Source organism: Lepisosteus platostomus, chromosome 12, assembly GCF_059453375.1.
Source record: "Lepisosteus platostomus isolate fLepPlt1 chromosome 12, fLepPlt1.hap1, whole genome shotgun sequence".
Classification (NCBI taxonomy): Eukaryota; Metazoa; Chordata; class Actinopteri; order Semionotiformes; family Lepisosteidae; genus Lepisosteus; species Lepisosteus platostomus.
This window is the reverse complement of record NC_142622.1, coordinates 8,985,430-8,999,928: the sequence shown is the minus strand read 5'-3', so window position 1 is coordinate 8,999,928 and position 14,499 is coordinate 8,985,430. Positions and strand designations below refer to the sequence as shown.

The 14,499-nt window shown below is 48.3% G+C and overlaps 1 protein-coding gene across 2 annotated transcripts in view; it reads right to left on the bottom strand.

The window, feature by feature from the left end:
• The window catches only part of vps13b (vacuolar protein sorting 13 homolog B), a 325,535-nt gene that overhangs the window by 1,847 nt on the left and 309,189 nt on the right, over positions 1 to 14,499 (bottom strand). For both annotated transcript variants that reach the window (XM_088600797.1, XM_088600796.1), the window contains exons 50-61: positions 13,371 to 13,559; positions 12,766 to 12,912; positions 11,794 to 12,071; positions 11,198 to 11,325; positions 8,738 to 8,937; positions 7,783 to 7,901; positions 5,829 to 6,619; positions 4,050 to 4,226; positions 2,982 to 3,152; positions 2,567 to 2,743; positions 1,289 to 1,391; positions 198 to 447 (exon numbers count right to left, since the gene is read on the bottom strand). In XM_088600797.1, the coding sequence (XP_088456923.1) occupies positions 198 to 447; positions 1,289 to 1,391; positions 2,567 to 2,743; positions 2,982 to 3,152; positions 4,050 to 4,226; positions 5,829 to 6,619; positions 7,783 to 7,901; positions 8,738 to 8,937; positions 11,198 to 11,325; positions 11,794 to 12,071; positions 12,766 to 12,912; positions 13,371 to 13,559 (2,730 nt within the window). The remainder of the gene's footprint in view (positions 1 to 197; positions 448 to 1,288; positions 1,392 to 2,566; positions 2,744 to 2,981; positions 3,153 to 4,049; positions 4,227 to 5,828; positions 6,620 to 7,782; positions 7,902 to 8,737; positions 8,938 to 11,197; positions 11,326 to 11,793; positions 12,072 to 12,765; positions 12,913 to 13,370; positions 13,560 to 14,499) is intronic.

Genomic DNA, 14,499 nt, shown 5'->3' with positions numbered 1-14,499 from the left:
AATTTACACAACCTGAGGTTGTCTAAATCCTGGTCCCAGAGGTCCAGTGTATCTGTGGGTTTTTATTCCAAACGCGGCTCTTATTGAGCTAAGCCAGCTGGTTAGTAGCTTGACTGGCACGTATCATATTCCCCTTGCGGAGTGCATTCGCGGGTGGCAGAGCTGAAGACAGTGCCCAGTACCCGCAGGGGTCTTACCTCAGAGTCACAGGCCACCCGCTGCTGCCTGAGGATGACCCTGAGCGGGCTGTCCGGGCCAGGCTGCTGCTGGCACTCGATCTCGGTGACTGGGAAGGCCTGCTGCTGGGCGTCCTCGCTCAGGCTGACCACGAACAGGACCTCGGAGGTCAGCAGCAGGCAGCCCTGGTGCTCTTGACCCGAGCCGCTGACGATGGTCACCTCCAGCGCCATGTGCACCTCCGGCCGGCCCAAGGACTGCAGCATCTTCCTGTGGTTTCGCACACAGAAACACAAGAACGCCCCACGGTTTCACAGGCTGCCCCTGGCTGTGCCACTCCCTGAATCTGAACTGGCAGATCCACTCCAAGCACAGGTTGTCAGTGGCTGGACCAACGAGTAGCAACCGTTTTCTAACTTTGATAATATTAAAAAACCTAGTTTAATATGATCCTTATAACAACATTAAGAGGTATTTCCTATCACTTTTAAACCTCTGTAGCAGTTTTTTTTCTCTTGAATTGCTCTTCCACTGATTGTTTTAAATTCTGACACTCAAACAGCGTATAGCTTCTTGTACTGAAGGCCAAACACTCAAAAACCCTCCAGCGGGAGTCACGTAGCACTGCCTCAGTGGGAGAGCTTGTTCTAGTATACATTTTCCCAGCTCTTTTCTCTTGTTTACTTCACATGGGAATGCAGTGTGTGTCTGTATTTTATCATTCCCCCATTCTCAACTCCCCACACAATACATTATTTAATTAACAATACAGCTCAATAACAATTTTATAGCCCCAGTTCCCTTCCCTGTATTTAAGCACTCAAAGGTCTCATTGCGGTGCAAAGGGGAATTGAGGTTGGCAGTGACACCAGTCTGTCTCATACAAATGCTTTTAATGTGACCGCACTCGCTCTGCCTCGCAGAGATGCTCAATCTGCAAGATGAGGGAAACGTCCCTGGATAAGGTTGCAATAAAAATGTAAAAACCTTAATGATTCCGTGTCTTAAAACGTACCCAGAAAGCCTATAAAACGTTTCATGCAATGATGAAATTCAGGCCTGGCTACCTCACATAAACGCCCGTTGTTGGGTCGCCAGGCGGTGATCTTACCAGACGTATTTGACGTGGCTGTTGGGAGCCTGGGAAGACTTCAGCTCAGTTGGAAGGTAGAGCTGCTTAGGAAGTTGGCAAAGACCAGCCCCGTGCAGGATCCCTTGAAAATGTATTTAAAAAAAACAAAGATACAACAAATGTACACTGAATCGTTATTTTTTTGCTATTCCCTCACCCAGTCATTGAGTGACACCCATGTCATGAGTTTTGAACGGTTCACAAAGCACGCTCAGAACCCCACAATGATGTCAATGCTCTGGAATAGGCAGGAGGGGAGTAATTCATTGCTATTGCTACCATGCAACAACAGCACACTTAACCTCCAGGACCTTGCATTAGATAGGGATAAAAAAATGAACACTCCAAAGCTAGGAATGCAAATTGCTAGGAGACTAAAACCGGACCCCAGAGAGCCATCAGTCTCAAATGGAATCACACTTCATTTGCAATTTATGTACTATAATACTGACCTGTTAGCACCGCAGTCCTGTTCAGCACTAGACTCCACAATAAAAAACAAACTTCCTCCAGACCATGCACAAGATCAAACCAGCTTTAATACGTCATTCATCTTTTCAATGTCTTTGTCAAAAGCACAATATAACAGAAAGCACAGCTTATAAACATTTCTAGCTTCCAGGCCAAAAAATGAAAAGCAACTTCAGCTGATTTATTTATTTTAACTTTTAAGTTTAGCCTACTTTTTGTACTTTAAATAAATCATAAACAAATGTTTCAATCCTATGTTAAATTGGTACAGAAATTGAAGAAGGCTTTGCAGTGCATTTCTTTGAAGCTGCAAATTGTACTAAGCACGTTTTTGGTAAGTGTTAAGAGAAACCTTTATTCTGTACAGACATTTAGAACCTTGAGAGTTTTGCTCAATTGCCCTTTGGAATGATAATGATAAGTATATTTGCAAAAAGCTGATCCGACACTCAGACTGCACAATTCGTATCTCATGTTTAAACACAGGAATCATATTTATTGTCTGCAAGACTCCTGGAGAACTGAGACTTCGGAGATCTTTTGGCAGAAATCAATCAGGAGAGGGTGCTGAAAGTTAGGAAAAAACAGGGAAATGATTTCTTTTTGTAGTGCTCATAAAGTGCAAAACAAGATATCTGTGCCAAGTACGGCAGTACAAAGATCATGTCAGAGAATTCTCTCCAGCGGCACTGCTGCTGATGGGAGCATTTCTCCGACAGAATTCCGTACGTATTGGCCTGCCTGTTTACAAACGTGTCAGCCAGTCAAGCACAGAGAAGCCCTTACCGTATCCAGTCTGCGACACCAGCTCGGCGGCGCCCCCAATAGGCTTCGTGAAGACACCCACGATACCCTTGCCAACCCCAGAGATCACTCCTTTGGCTCTGTTGCCAGCAGAGCCCTGGGTCTCCCCGGTCTTCTGGAAGTTCTGCATTGGCTGATCCACGATGCCAGCAATCGCCCCTGTAGAAACACCCTGACATCACTATACGAACGCTTCTGCTGGGGGGTTCGACTGCACTGGATGAGAGAGCAGCTTGTTCACTGCAGTGCAGACTGGAATGGCTAGGGCAAGACAACTCCAGGACACGCACGTGGAAGGCAGGGTTTCACTGGTGTTGCATTCCCACACACAGTGGCATTTTCCAATGTAATTTCACTTCAAACACACAAACGATAAATCAGTAAGGGCAGCACTGACCCAGCAGGCTGATGCCCAGGCGGGAGAGCCCCTGCCTCAGCCCGTCGCCCAGGCTCTCCGGCAGCTGCCGCCTCCACTCCTCCTGCCGCGTGTAGTGCTCCTCGTCCAGCGACAGCCGGTCCATGTTCCGCGCCAGGCTGGTGGCCAGGTTGGTGATGGACGTCAGGGTCCCTGCGCAGAGCGGCATGGGGGGAGAGGGAGAGGAGGAGGAGGAAGAGGAAGGGGAGGAGGAGTAGAGTAGGAGGAGGAGGAGGAGAAAGAGGAAGGGGAGGAGGAGGAGGAAGAGGAAGGGGAGGAGGAGTAGACTTGGAGGAGGAGGAGGAGGAGAAAGAGGAAGGGGAGGAGGAGGAAGAGGAAAGAGAGGAAGGGGAGTAGAAAGAGGAAGGGGAGGAGGGGGAGGAAGGGGAATGAGTTTATGTGCTTGGAGCGCCACCTCTCTCGGGGGCTGACAGCAAGCGCGCAGACCCCCGCGGTGGTCTCTTACCAGACACCTGAGGGCTTCTGTCCTTCTGAGGAAAGTGCAGCTGTGGGTCTTTTAGCACCCCGAGAAATGCTGAAACCCCCCTTTTCAGTTGTTTCGATCAAACCCCTTTATTTAAGAAGCGAAAAGCTCCCAATGAATAAGAAGCAGCTTTGTGTTCGCGTTTTTTGGGCTGCGGCTGAACAAAAAGCCGGGCTCACAAGAGGATCCTCATGTCTGTGCGTGAGAGTTTGGCAAAGTTCTGGATCATTATCTATCTGACACTGCAATGGAAAAATAGAGTGCCTCCTGATTTGCCAAAGTTTGTTATCTAGTTTATATTAAAACACTGAAAGGGTACATTTTGGGCGATCAGTCTGTATCACTGTTTTTGGCAAATGTTTCTTCTTTTTTAAACGAATGTTTATACAACTTTCTACCCTGGCTGCCCCTCGTCCCCATTATTTACTGCACAGCCTGAATTTGACAGCCTCTAAATCTGCAACGCGATGATTCCCATCCTTTCCCGTGATTCCCGGCGGGCGGACAGTTTCAGCACATGCTAAGAGAAACGGGTTGCAGATGGCGGGACACGGTGCGGTGCGTACCTTTGGAGATGTGCTTGACGAAGGAGGTGGTCCCCCGGGAGACCCCGCTGACGAAGGCCCCGGGCCCGCGGGTCAGGCCCTCGTAGGGCAGCCTGAAGAAGTCAGCGATGCCGTTGCCTATACTGCGCACCAGGCTCCCGGGGCTGCCCAGGATCTCCAGCGACCCGACCACCCAGCCTGCGGGAACACACGGACTTGTCAGCCTCTCACCTTCACACGGCCTCATGGGAATCCCGTCACCCCCCGTGACCTGGGTGCGATCTGTGCCACCGCAGGGGCGGGAGACTGGGGCCACAGTAACACCGCCCCAGAATCCCCCAGCTTGCCAGCCGCTCATAACACGTATCTGTAAGGGCAAGCTGCTGATACACTCCCATAGGCACGCAAAACAACTACACCGTGACACATTCACTGGCACAGCTTGGATTATTATCCATCATTATTCTACAATAAATACAGATACAGAGCTTGCTTGCAGAAAACCTTAAGACAGTCTTTGTGGTTTTCTCTTATGGTTTAAATTCTTCTGTTTTAGATCACAGGATAATTCTACATCTGTTACAGATTCATGAATGATAGGAAATCTGATTTATAAAGTTCTGACTTCACATCACCCTCCCTCTGTTGCTTTATATGCACTCCAGTAGGTCAATACATCAATATTTGCAGATTGTAAATACAATTTTGTTAAACAAATATCTATATTTTAGAAAATTAATAGCAGGCCATTTTTTCACTTTTCTAATATCTGTTTTTTGCTGATATTTATGATCTAATAGCCTTTTTGATGACTTACAGTTGTGGCATTTCTGCTATAAAGTCTTCTTAGAAGATGGTGTTTATTACTCACATAATGACAGATGTCCAAGAAAACTTAATCAGTAACATAAAGTATTTCTGTGTCGGGAAAAAAAGCTTTGTCCAAACACAGAGGCCGAACTTTATGATGCATGAAACACAGGTCCTAACGATAAAAAAGGTCCAGTTAGCCATGGGAATGATTTCTGAGGTGGATAAGTGGGTTAAATGTTATAAAAGTGTGAGTTAGTCAGCAAGGGCTAGAAAGAGTCATGGAACACTGCAGATAAAGCTCACATGCCCTCCAAGAAATATTTCATTTGGGCATGCAACTTTCTGGAAAACAATCTGCTTATTTGTAGGACAACAGACGTGCATTTAAAATGTCAAAACCTACATGTATACTGTGCACAGAATTCCACTTTTGCTTTACCATGGATTTTCTATTTCAAAGTAAATGTATGCAATCTTCCCTTCTACGCTACCAACATCAGACACCATTACAGACAGGCCTACCTTTAACCCCTGTTCAGTTACGACATCTTCCGATTACCGAAAGTCAGTTTCAATCTAAATCAAAATCGACTGCTTTCTGTGAAGGTACTGCTGCGCAGCCCAAAGGGGAACACCAGTAATCTAGCTTTACCTTGGTCTGACTTTATGTACCGTCAAAAGAACACACTGCCACCATATTCCAGACTGAGCTCTGACCCTCTACGTAATGAGGCTCTAACTCCTCTCCCCCTGAATGCTCAAATTCTGTTCTCACAAGACACAGATTTAGAGTGGAGAAAGCTGTGGCAGCACCTGGGACAGAATGCATGATGCTGAGCCGTCAAGCTGGTACTGGATTACGGGGTTTGGTTTTCTATTCATTCACTATGAAAGAAGAACAATGAGCAGGCGGGGAAGACCCCCGATGTCCGGCTGGGCTCCCGGACGCCTGTGGACCGGGCGACGGGCGGGGCGCGGGGGACTCACCGGCCCGGAAGAGGGCTCCGGCAGCGTAGTGCATGGCCAGGGCGTGGACGAGCTGGCGGGCGGTGGTGTAGAGGAGCCCCCTCTCGAACAGGGAGAAGGACAGGGGCGTGTGGTCGGACGCGATGTACAGCTTCAGGGAGGCGTGAATGCTGACCAGCAGGTTGACGGGGTGGATGGTCAGTCTCCGCAGCTTCACCGGGTGGACCAGGGCCTGAATGGACTGCTGGACCTGATCGGGCAGGGTGAGGGCCCCCGGGGCGGAGGGGGCTCTCGCCGGCTTGCCGCCCAGCACGGAGTCGGGGATGTAGGTGTGGAACAGCGTTTTGATGTAGTACACGAACGTGTCCTCCAGGTAGACCCGGGCGAGCTTCAGCTGGAAGGTGACCTCCTCCACGCTGCAGCCGTCACTCGACAGAGCCAGGCCGAGCCGCAGGAAGCAGGTGCTCTTGTACGCCTCCAGAGCCTGCGGCGACACCGCGGGGTTGGAGTCCCAGCACCAGGGCGCCGGGTCCGCCCGCTGCTCCTGGCACAGCAGCACGGGGAAGTGGAAGCTGGCGCGGCTGTAGAGCTGGTTGTCCACCTGGAGGCTGGCGCAGTGCAGCTCCACCTCCCGCGGCTCCTCCGGCCAATCCGCCGCAGGGACCGGGGGCACGGGGGTGACGCGCAGCAGCGCCCTGGACAGCGTGAGCCGCAGCAGCTCCACGGAGCCCGCGGGGCTGGTGACGTCGTCGCGCAGCGTCAGGCTGGCCTCGCTCAGCAGGACTCTCAGGGCCAGGGCGGACGCCGGCGTCCTGTCCCGGGGTACGAGGCGGAAACGGGTCAGGGGCACGGAGGCGAACGGGACCCGGCCGGTTCAGAGAAACAGAATCAATGCGGACCATCTTTGTGCGAGAAAAGAGCTCGCTGATTTATGCCAATGGCAGTCAATGATCTGCACAATCGGACCCAGGGCATGAGCTCAGCTAGGTAAGAACCACCAATGTCAAGGATCGCTGATTTGCGCATAACAAAGGGGCTATAGCATTTGAAATTGTTCTAAAGAATATTTTTCAAGCATAGTAATATTTTTTACTCTATTTCTCCAATATTTGTATTAGCCTTTCTTTTTCCACTGTTTAAAAAGTCAAACATTTACTGCCATTTCCTAGATACTCCCATACAAATAAACAGCTAATTGTCCTTGGTGGACTCTTTGTTGTGCATAACCTTTGTTTGAAACCCTGGAAATCAGTGATGTTCACTGACACTAAGGCAGGCAGGCATTACTGCCCTCCAGTGGTTAAACACTTTCCAACAATAAATTGTGGACTACCTGCAAACGGACTTAAATTAAACTTATATTAATTGCAAACTAAGAGCTCAATTTTAAGATGAAACTATTTTTTTCTCTCCAGAATTCATAAACTATTGACCATAATATTTAAAAAAGGAAAGGTTCATTCATTTTAGAGAAATGGACTGGAATATAAATATATTTTACTAAATAAAATACAAAAAAAGAGTTGGGACTGATCTTGTACTCAATTATGGTGAACAGAGAAACTCCCGTTATTATTTTAAAAGAAGAGTGGTGTATTATATGAGACTGTGACAGGCTCCAAGCAAGGTGGCTGAAAAGATCATTAAAACACATTAAAACCTCAGGATTACTTGAGGAGTGAAGGAGCCCTAATTCATCAGAAAAGCAGTGAGAGCCCAGCTTTTCCAAGCTCAACTGCCAACTCAAATTACAATGCCCTTTACATCCCAGATATAATAAATCACACCCATGTGAGAATGCATCTTCAGTTATCCAATTTATTAACTAATCTTCACCCACTGTGTCTCTTTACTGTGAGAAGAGGTCTATACTGACCTCTAGTGGCAGGTCAGCTGAATTTCAGCCCTACCTGACCCAGCTTGACACAGACAGGTCATGCGGGACTGCTGTTCTGCCCGCGGTCCAGTGCCTTACCTGTGGCACCGGTTGAGAACAATGTCAGCCTGGCCCTCCGGCACCAGAGTGATCGTCACTGCGCCGCTGCAGTGGAACACGTCGATGTACACACAGCCGTACCCTGGCATGAACACCACCTGCGCAGCAAACACACAGGCAAAATGGGGCAACGTGAGGTGGAGGAACTGGCAAACCCCATACTCATGGGGTGCACTCCACACTCCCACCCCCACAAACCTGACAGAGCTGACAGGAACTGCTCCCAGGTTGTCATGGGAAGAAGGATACAGACTTTCCCAAGACTGCCACCCAAAATCACAACCAAAAACAAGCTTTCTTCACTTCAGGAGCAGGAAACAGTCAATGTAGCAGCTTCCTGGACACCACCATCTCAGACAATGAAGTTACAACTTAGTCAGTTCCAGTGTTAAGGATGGTCAGTACAGATTTAGAAAATGGGGTAATTATAATGATAACTGCAATTAATGTATACAATGCTTTTACTCTCAAAGGCTGTACAGGCGATCAGCATCATGGTAAATGCATGCATTAGAATCGAGAACTATTTAATAGAAAACTGAGTGCAGAAAAGTATACAATAGGTAAAACTACTAATTGGGATGATGTAATTAGTGGAGTACCTCAGGGATCTGTACTAGGACCAGCATTCTTTCCAATTTACATCAGTGATCTTGTAAGCAAACTAGGTTTAAATGGGAGTCCAATAAAAATAAGGACCAACACTTTAAGAAAAAGGACATTGCGCAAAGAGCACCAGCTCAAAGAGCACATCTAATAGCATTTAACGGCCTTAAGAAATTGTGATACCAGGTCTGACAGACAGGTAACGAAATCAAATGGCTCTGTCACAACGAAGAGTACTCTCGTTTTGAGGATTAACCCGACTGGGTCAGTGTATATAGCGCATGCCTCGTGGAAGAGCCAGACTAGAAGGAGAGCTGCCTGGCGTTACCTGGGTGCCAGGGCTGTTGATGTCGATAGCGTCGCTCCACTCCTCCGCGTGCTGGCCCTCCGGCACAGCCTTCAGGAAGATGGCGGGCAGGGTCTCCCGGTGCCGGCAGTCCGGGAAGCTGGAGAAGTGGTGGTAGAGCTCGTGGTGCAGGGAGGACTCGGCGGGGAGGGGTCGGCAGTACACCTCCGTCCTGGGAGCATCTGGGGAAACAACGCTCAGTATCACTGCTCCCGTCCCCCCACAGTCTGTCTGGCCACGGTGTGTCCACAGGCACACACTGCTTGGGCTGTTTAAATCATGCAGTCACGCAACAGGACAGCCCACCCACCCATCTTCTAACAGCCTCATCCAACTCATGGTTTCGGGGGGGCCAGAGCCCATCACGGCAAGCAGCAAAGGGCGCAGGGCGGGATAAATCCTGGACAGGACAACAGTCACAGGGCACGCACTCACACCAGGGCCAGTTTTCCTAGAAGCCAAATAACCTACCAGTGTGTTTTTGGACAGTGGGAGGAAACTGGAGCACCTGGAGGTGACCCATGGGAAGATGGGGAGAACATACAAACTCACATAGCAGGTAGCACCCCACGAATTGGACCCAGCGCCCCCCAGTGCTGGGAGGTAGCACTGCAAGCCACTGTGCCAAGTGTTAATGAAATTCTGTTTACTGTACGAAGGCACAGATACTATTTTTAGGTGGTTATGTTTTCATTAAGGCTGCCTCCAAGGATGATGGGAGAATGAAACCGTGTCAGTCATGCATCATGAACTTGTGACATAACACTGATTTCTAATGTTTGCTTTGCCAAATACAGTATGTACGGAGAGAAACTGTACTAAGGTACTGTACTAACAGAAAGCACCAGAAAGACTTTGTTCAAAAGTCCCCACTTGCACACACCTCTTAACACATTCAAATCTTTACACCCCACTGGAACAGGTGTAAGAGAAAGTTGGTAAAGAAGCTGCCCCTTTCCAGCAGTGTGCAACTCTGGGCTCTGAGTTTATTGTGTAGTGTTGCCAAACTGCCCTGTTCTTGGGTAAAGAGGATCTGTGATCAGGGTGTCTTGAGAAACTATCCTTTTTTATCACAGATGCGGATTTTACCTTTGCTTTGGAAGTAACTGTACATTTTTAGCAGACATCTCTCCTGTAAACCCAAGATTGCCCGTCTGCATTACATTAAATGTCAGGACGCCTGGGTTTCAGGTATGCAAGGTGCTCCACCTCACAGGTTAGGAAACCATTACCACATGCGGACATTTCAGATGAGACAACTATGTGGTGGGGCCTTATTCCATTCAGTTTATCAGGCTTAGCACTAGAACCCATGTAAAAATACAGTTTATTACTGGAAATTGAATAAAATTACAACTAAATGATTTTTTTACACAAACAATATAGACACAGGTGACACTTTCCTAACATAATGAAGTATACGGAGGATCAGTATTAGTTCAAAACTCGAAATAATAAAATTGCAAGCAGCAGGCATTCAACTGGATTAAGAACTGGCTAACGGATAGGAAACAAAGAGTACAGATAAGGGGTAAATATTCCAATTGGGGTGACGTGATGAGCAGAGTACCACAGGGATCTGTATTAGAACCACATTTCCCTAATTTATAGCAGTTATCTAGATTATTTGATAATTAGTAAACTAATGAGGCTTGCAGATGATAGGATAGGAGCACTGGCAAACATGGTAAAAGCTGCAAAGGAATTTCAAAAGGACGAAGTTCAAGACTGAGCAAAAACCAGTTTCATGCAAAGCTGTGACCTGATCTCTCTGTTCTGGTTAAGTGATGTGGTTGGGTTTTTTTTTTGCCTTTCGATCCAAGCTCAAAATAAATCACACATCAAGACAACAAAGAAAGAAAAACAGGGAGACTGCATACTAAACAGAACAGGGCTGTATTTGTAAAGTGAAACATCAGCTTGCTCAGCCTCTCTGGTGTGAAGGCATGACACATGGGCAAGGGCACGGTTAAGGTGAAGGACTGAAACACTCCTGAGAGAGGGCTTTATTGTCCTCACGGTGAAACAGCACTCTCTAGCCTGGGGCTGCTGTGAACTGGGGCTGTGGAGATGTGGACAAATGTGATCTGGGAAAACAAACAAACCACCGCAGACTCACTCCAGTGGGTATAACGGTCCTTGCCTGTCACAGTGAGTGATGGAGACCAGTCATGGCCCACACGCTGACCCCTTCTGCTATGCCTACAATGTTTTATCTCTCTCGGGCCTCTGTACAGTGTGACTAGACCTGCCCCCCTCCCCCCCCTTACCCGGTACCCCCAGTGATACATTCAGGGCTGATGAACTGCAGCTGGACACAGAGCCTGGAGCTTTCTTACTCAAGGCAAGTGCTTAGAAGCAAGACAAGCAACGCGAGGTGCACAATTGCCAAAAAACATGTCAGCCTTCGCAGAAGTCAGAACAGAGCTGCAAACGAATTACCTCTGACATGCTCTTTCATGACAAACTGGATTGGGCACTTGTTGTGGATTATCATACGCGGGCAGGGGTCTTCACTCAGGGTGATGTAAGTGACGCCAAGGAGCTCCTGGTACGTCAGGACCACAGCTCTGAAACAAGAGAGAAAGGGCAACCGGCTTCATCATCACAAAGACAGCTCCTTAAATGGAATAAACAGAACAAAAAAGCTTTAACCTCTTTGTTCTACCGACGTGCTAACCAAATTATTAAAACCACTTGCAGGGCACAAGGAAAGAAAATATAATACAGCTACATAACACAAAAAAAACCATCAGTATCTAAAAATATATACAGATATAGTGAAATCCCTTCAATACTCAGGAGATTCTTTTTTCTGGCCAAACATTCATTTGAAGGCACTGTACTTTTTCACTGATGCATGTCTGGCCTTTCCTCACACTGTGCAGAGACAGTGGAAATTCTGAGGGCATTTGTCAATGTTTTAACACAAAAGCTTAACAGGGCACATCCACCAAAGCCTTTCGTTTATTATCCTGCGTTTTCTGTGCTCCAGCGAAAGACAGACGAGGAACGGTCCCGCGCGGTCCGCAGCCCACCTGGTGCACATCCCGGTCTGGCTGCAGGGCTCTGCCGGCACGGCCACGCTCTGCCTGGGGAAGTCTGGTCTGATCCTGGCCGGCAAGCTCCAGCAGCTCCGGCCTGCCAGCCCGGGCACAGAGCTGAGCAGCAGGTGCCTGGAAGGGTGAGGGGCGTCCGCGCCGGCCAGGCTGGAGTGGGAGAGCAGGTCCCAGCAGGGCACGGAGCCGGGCTGGGGGCAGGACTGGCCGCCAGCGGGCTCGAGGGTGAACACAGCACTGTCTGGAGCGCCAGAGGGCTGGAGAGCAGGACGGAGACAGACAGGGAGGACAGAGCAGTGTGTTACCCCAGCACCTTGTAATCATTTACCATTTACCCCTATACTGGTGGCAGGGGTGACATGCAATGATATGTTTAGCCTTTAATGCAAAGTGTGCACAATTCTGAGAGAAATTCCTAACTTCACCTTGTCTGTGGCTTGCATTACTGTTTTATTCAAGAAATGAGAGGCAACAGGCCAACAGTCCTGCGTTTCTTAAAAAATCTGCTGCATCGTTAAATGACCTCATAGAACCCGATAAACTCTCAGGGCTTTATTCAGGATAAAACAAAAGCTTTTTCTCCAAACCTGGTAATGGTAATGTGTCACTTCTGCAGATTCATGAAAAGGGCAAATAATATGATGGAAATGTCCCCCAAAAAAAGGCCTGTCATTCTCATAATTGGTGTCTATAGCAATTAAGCAAAAGACAGAACAGAGCATGCCAAAATTGGAAAGAAAGTGGAAAAGACCAAAACCAGATAGTACACTTGACTATCTCTCTCTCTTAATGTTTCTGGTCCTTTTGAAATTGCTCAAGTTTAGGATTGCCAAGGAAAAGAATTTGACATGCAAGATGTGAAGGCAATCATGTATGAGACCCAACAATAAGACGCTTCAAGACTCTGTACTTTATTATAAGCATCTATAATAGTCTGGGGACAGCACGCACCTGGTCTCCCAAGCCCACTGCCGCATCACACAGAACAGGCCTGTAGCAGATCTGATAGGGCGTGTTGTTCACTATCAGGGTCCTGTCTTCAATCTGCAGGATCTGAATCCCGTGTTTCACCGCCGAGGAAACGCAGAACTGGCACAACTACAGTGAAGAAACAACAAGCATTTGGGAGAAATTTGCCCTTTGTGTTTGTTTTTCGACTCCGCAAACACATTGTTTTTTAACATCTGCACTAATGAACGGAGAGCCCTGCACCCGCAAGGCAAGGAGGAAATAAAGTGCAACACAGGTGCTGAGTCAGAGGAAATTCCCGGGTCTCTGTAGGGCACATTTGTTTTGAAGGAAAAACAAGATGCACTAAACAAACACTGATGAAGCTTAGAATTCTGCGGCATCAGGTTTGTGAGTTGGAATGAGTTGCACAATTTTCTTTGTTAACCCAGCCCCACATCTGTGTCACTTTCCTGCGAGGAAAAGGTCTGGCAAAATTAGGGGTGAGGGATAGGAAAAAAAGAGATGGGACACCCCTGTGAGCTAGAGAAAAACTCCTTACTGATGAAGTTTCTTTTCTCCTCTCTAAGGCCTAATTCGGCACCTACTTTCTGATGTCCAGGAACGGTGCCCAGCATGATCTCGACCTCCACGAAGCCTTCCTCATCCAGGGTGACGAGCTCTGCCCCCGGCCCATCCTTCCAGCGGGGGGAGGTGAGGTCATGCACCAGCTTCAGGGCGGTGGACTTGTGCACTGTGTTGGTGTTGGCCCAGTAGATGCCAATCTGAAAGGGCTCCTGCAGAAACGAGAAAGGCCATCAGAATAGAGGGACAGCCTCTCTACTACCACAAATTTAGACACTTTGGGTCTTGCAATGGCAAAATGTGAAGTGCAGAGAATCCTAGGCTCAACACAATGAGTAGGATCATCTTTATCTTTATCATGCTGTTTCCTGGTCTGCACGTGGACATTAGCTTATGTCACTTTGCAGAACAATAACAATTTGTAGAGTGCTTGTGGACAAGAGCTGAAACCTACAGAGCACAGCACAGGTTTTCACATTGTGATTGCAGCCTGGTCGAGGCCCATAGTGGAAGAGCTCTCATTGGGACTGCCCATCTTTCAGCAGTTTCTTCCGACTTACAGAGATCTTTAGTTTTAGGAATGCCACGATTGCCGAGCGGCTGCTGACGACATCACCCCTTTCTTCTCATCTCTGGCTGCGTTTATTATGAGACCCTTCTGCGCCTGATGCTGCAGATCACTGGATTGAATGACCGAACTGAAGACTGCATGGCAATTCAGGAAATCCCCCAGCTGACTGTACACCAGCATTTCCAGGGCTCGGCCCTACTCTTTCAGAACAGTGAGAACTCTTGACTACTCATTCCAGAGCCCATCCATACCTCAGACTTGTAACTTTCTCCATTCCTTGGAGTGCACATTTGCTGTCGATCCTGAGAGCATGCACTGTACAATGCAAATGATAAATAAAAGCATTTCTAAGGTCACACCTGACACTGACAATGGAGGGGTTTGTGGTCTGCTGGCGTCTTGAGCTGCAAGCTGCCTCCCGACCCGTCTGAGGAGCTGTCAGGCCGCAGTGTAACAGGCCTGGGCCTAACAGACACAGCAGGGTGAACAGGGCAGGTGGGGGACAGGCTTGAGTGGGGCCACCCAAACGCTCAAGAGAGGACCGCCTTCCAGATGTGCTGAGAACAGCAACGATGGTGGGG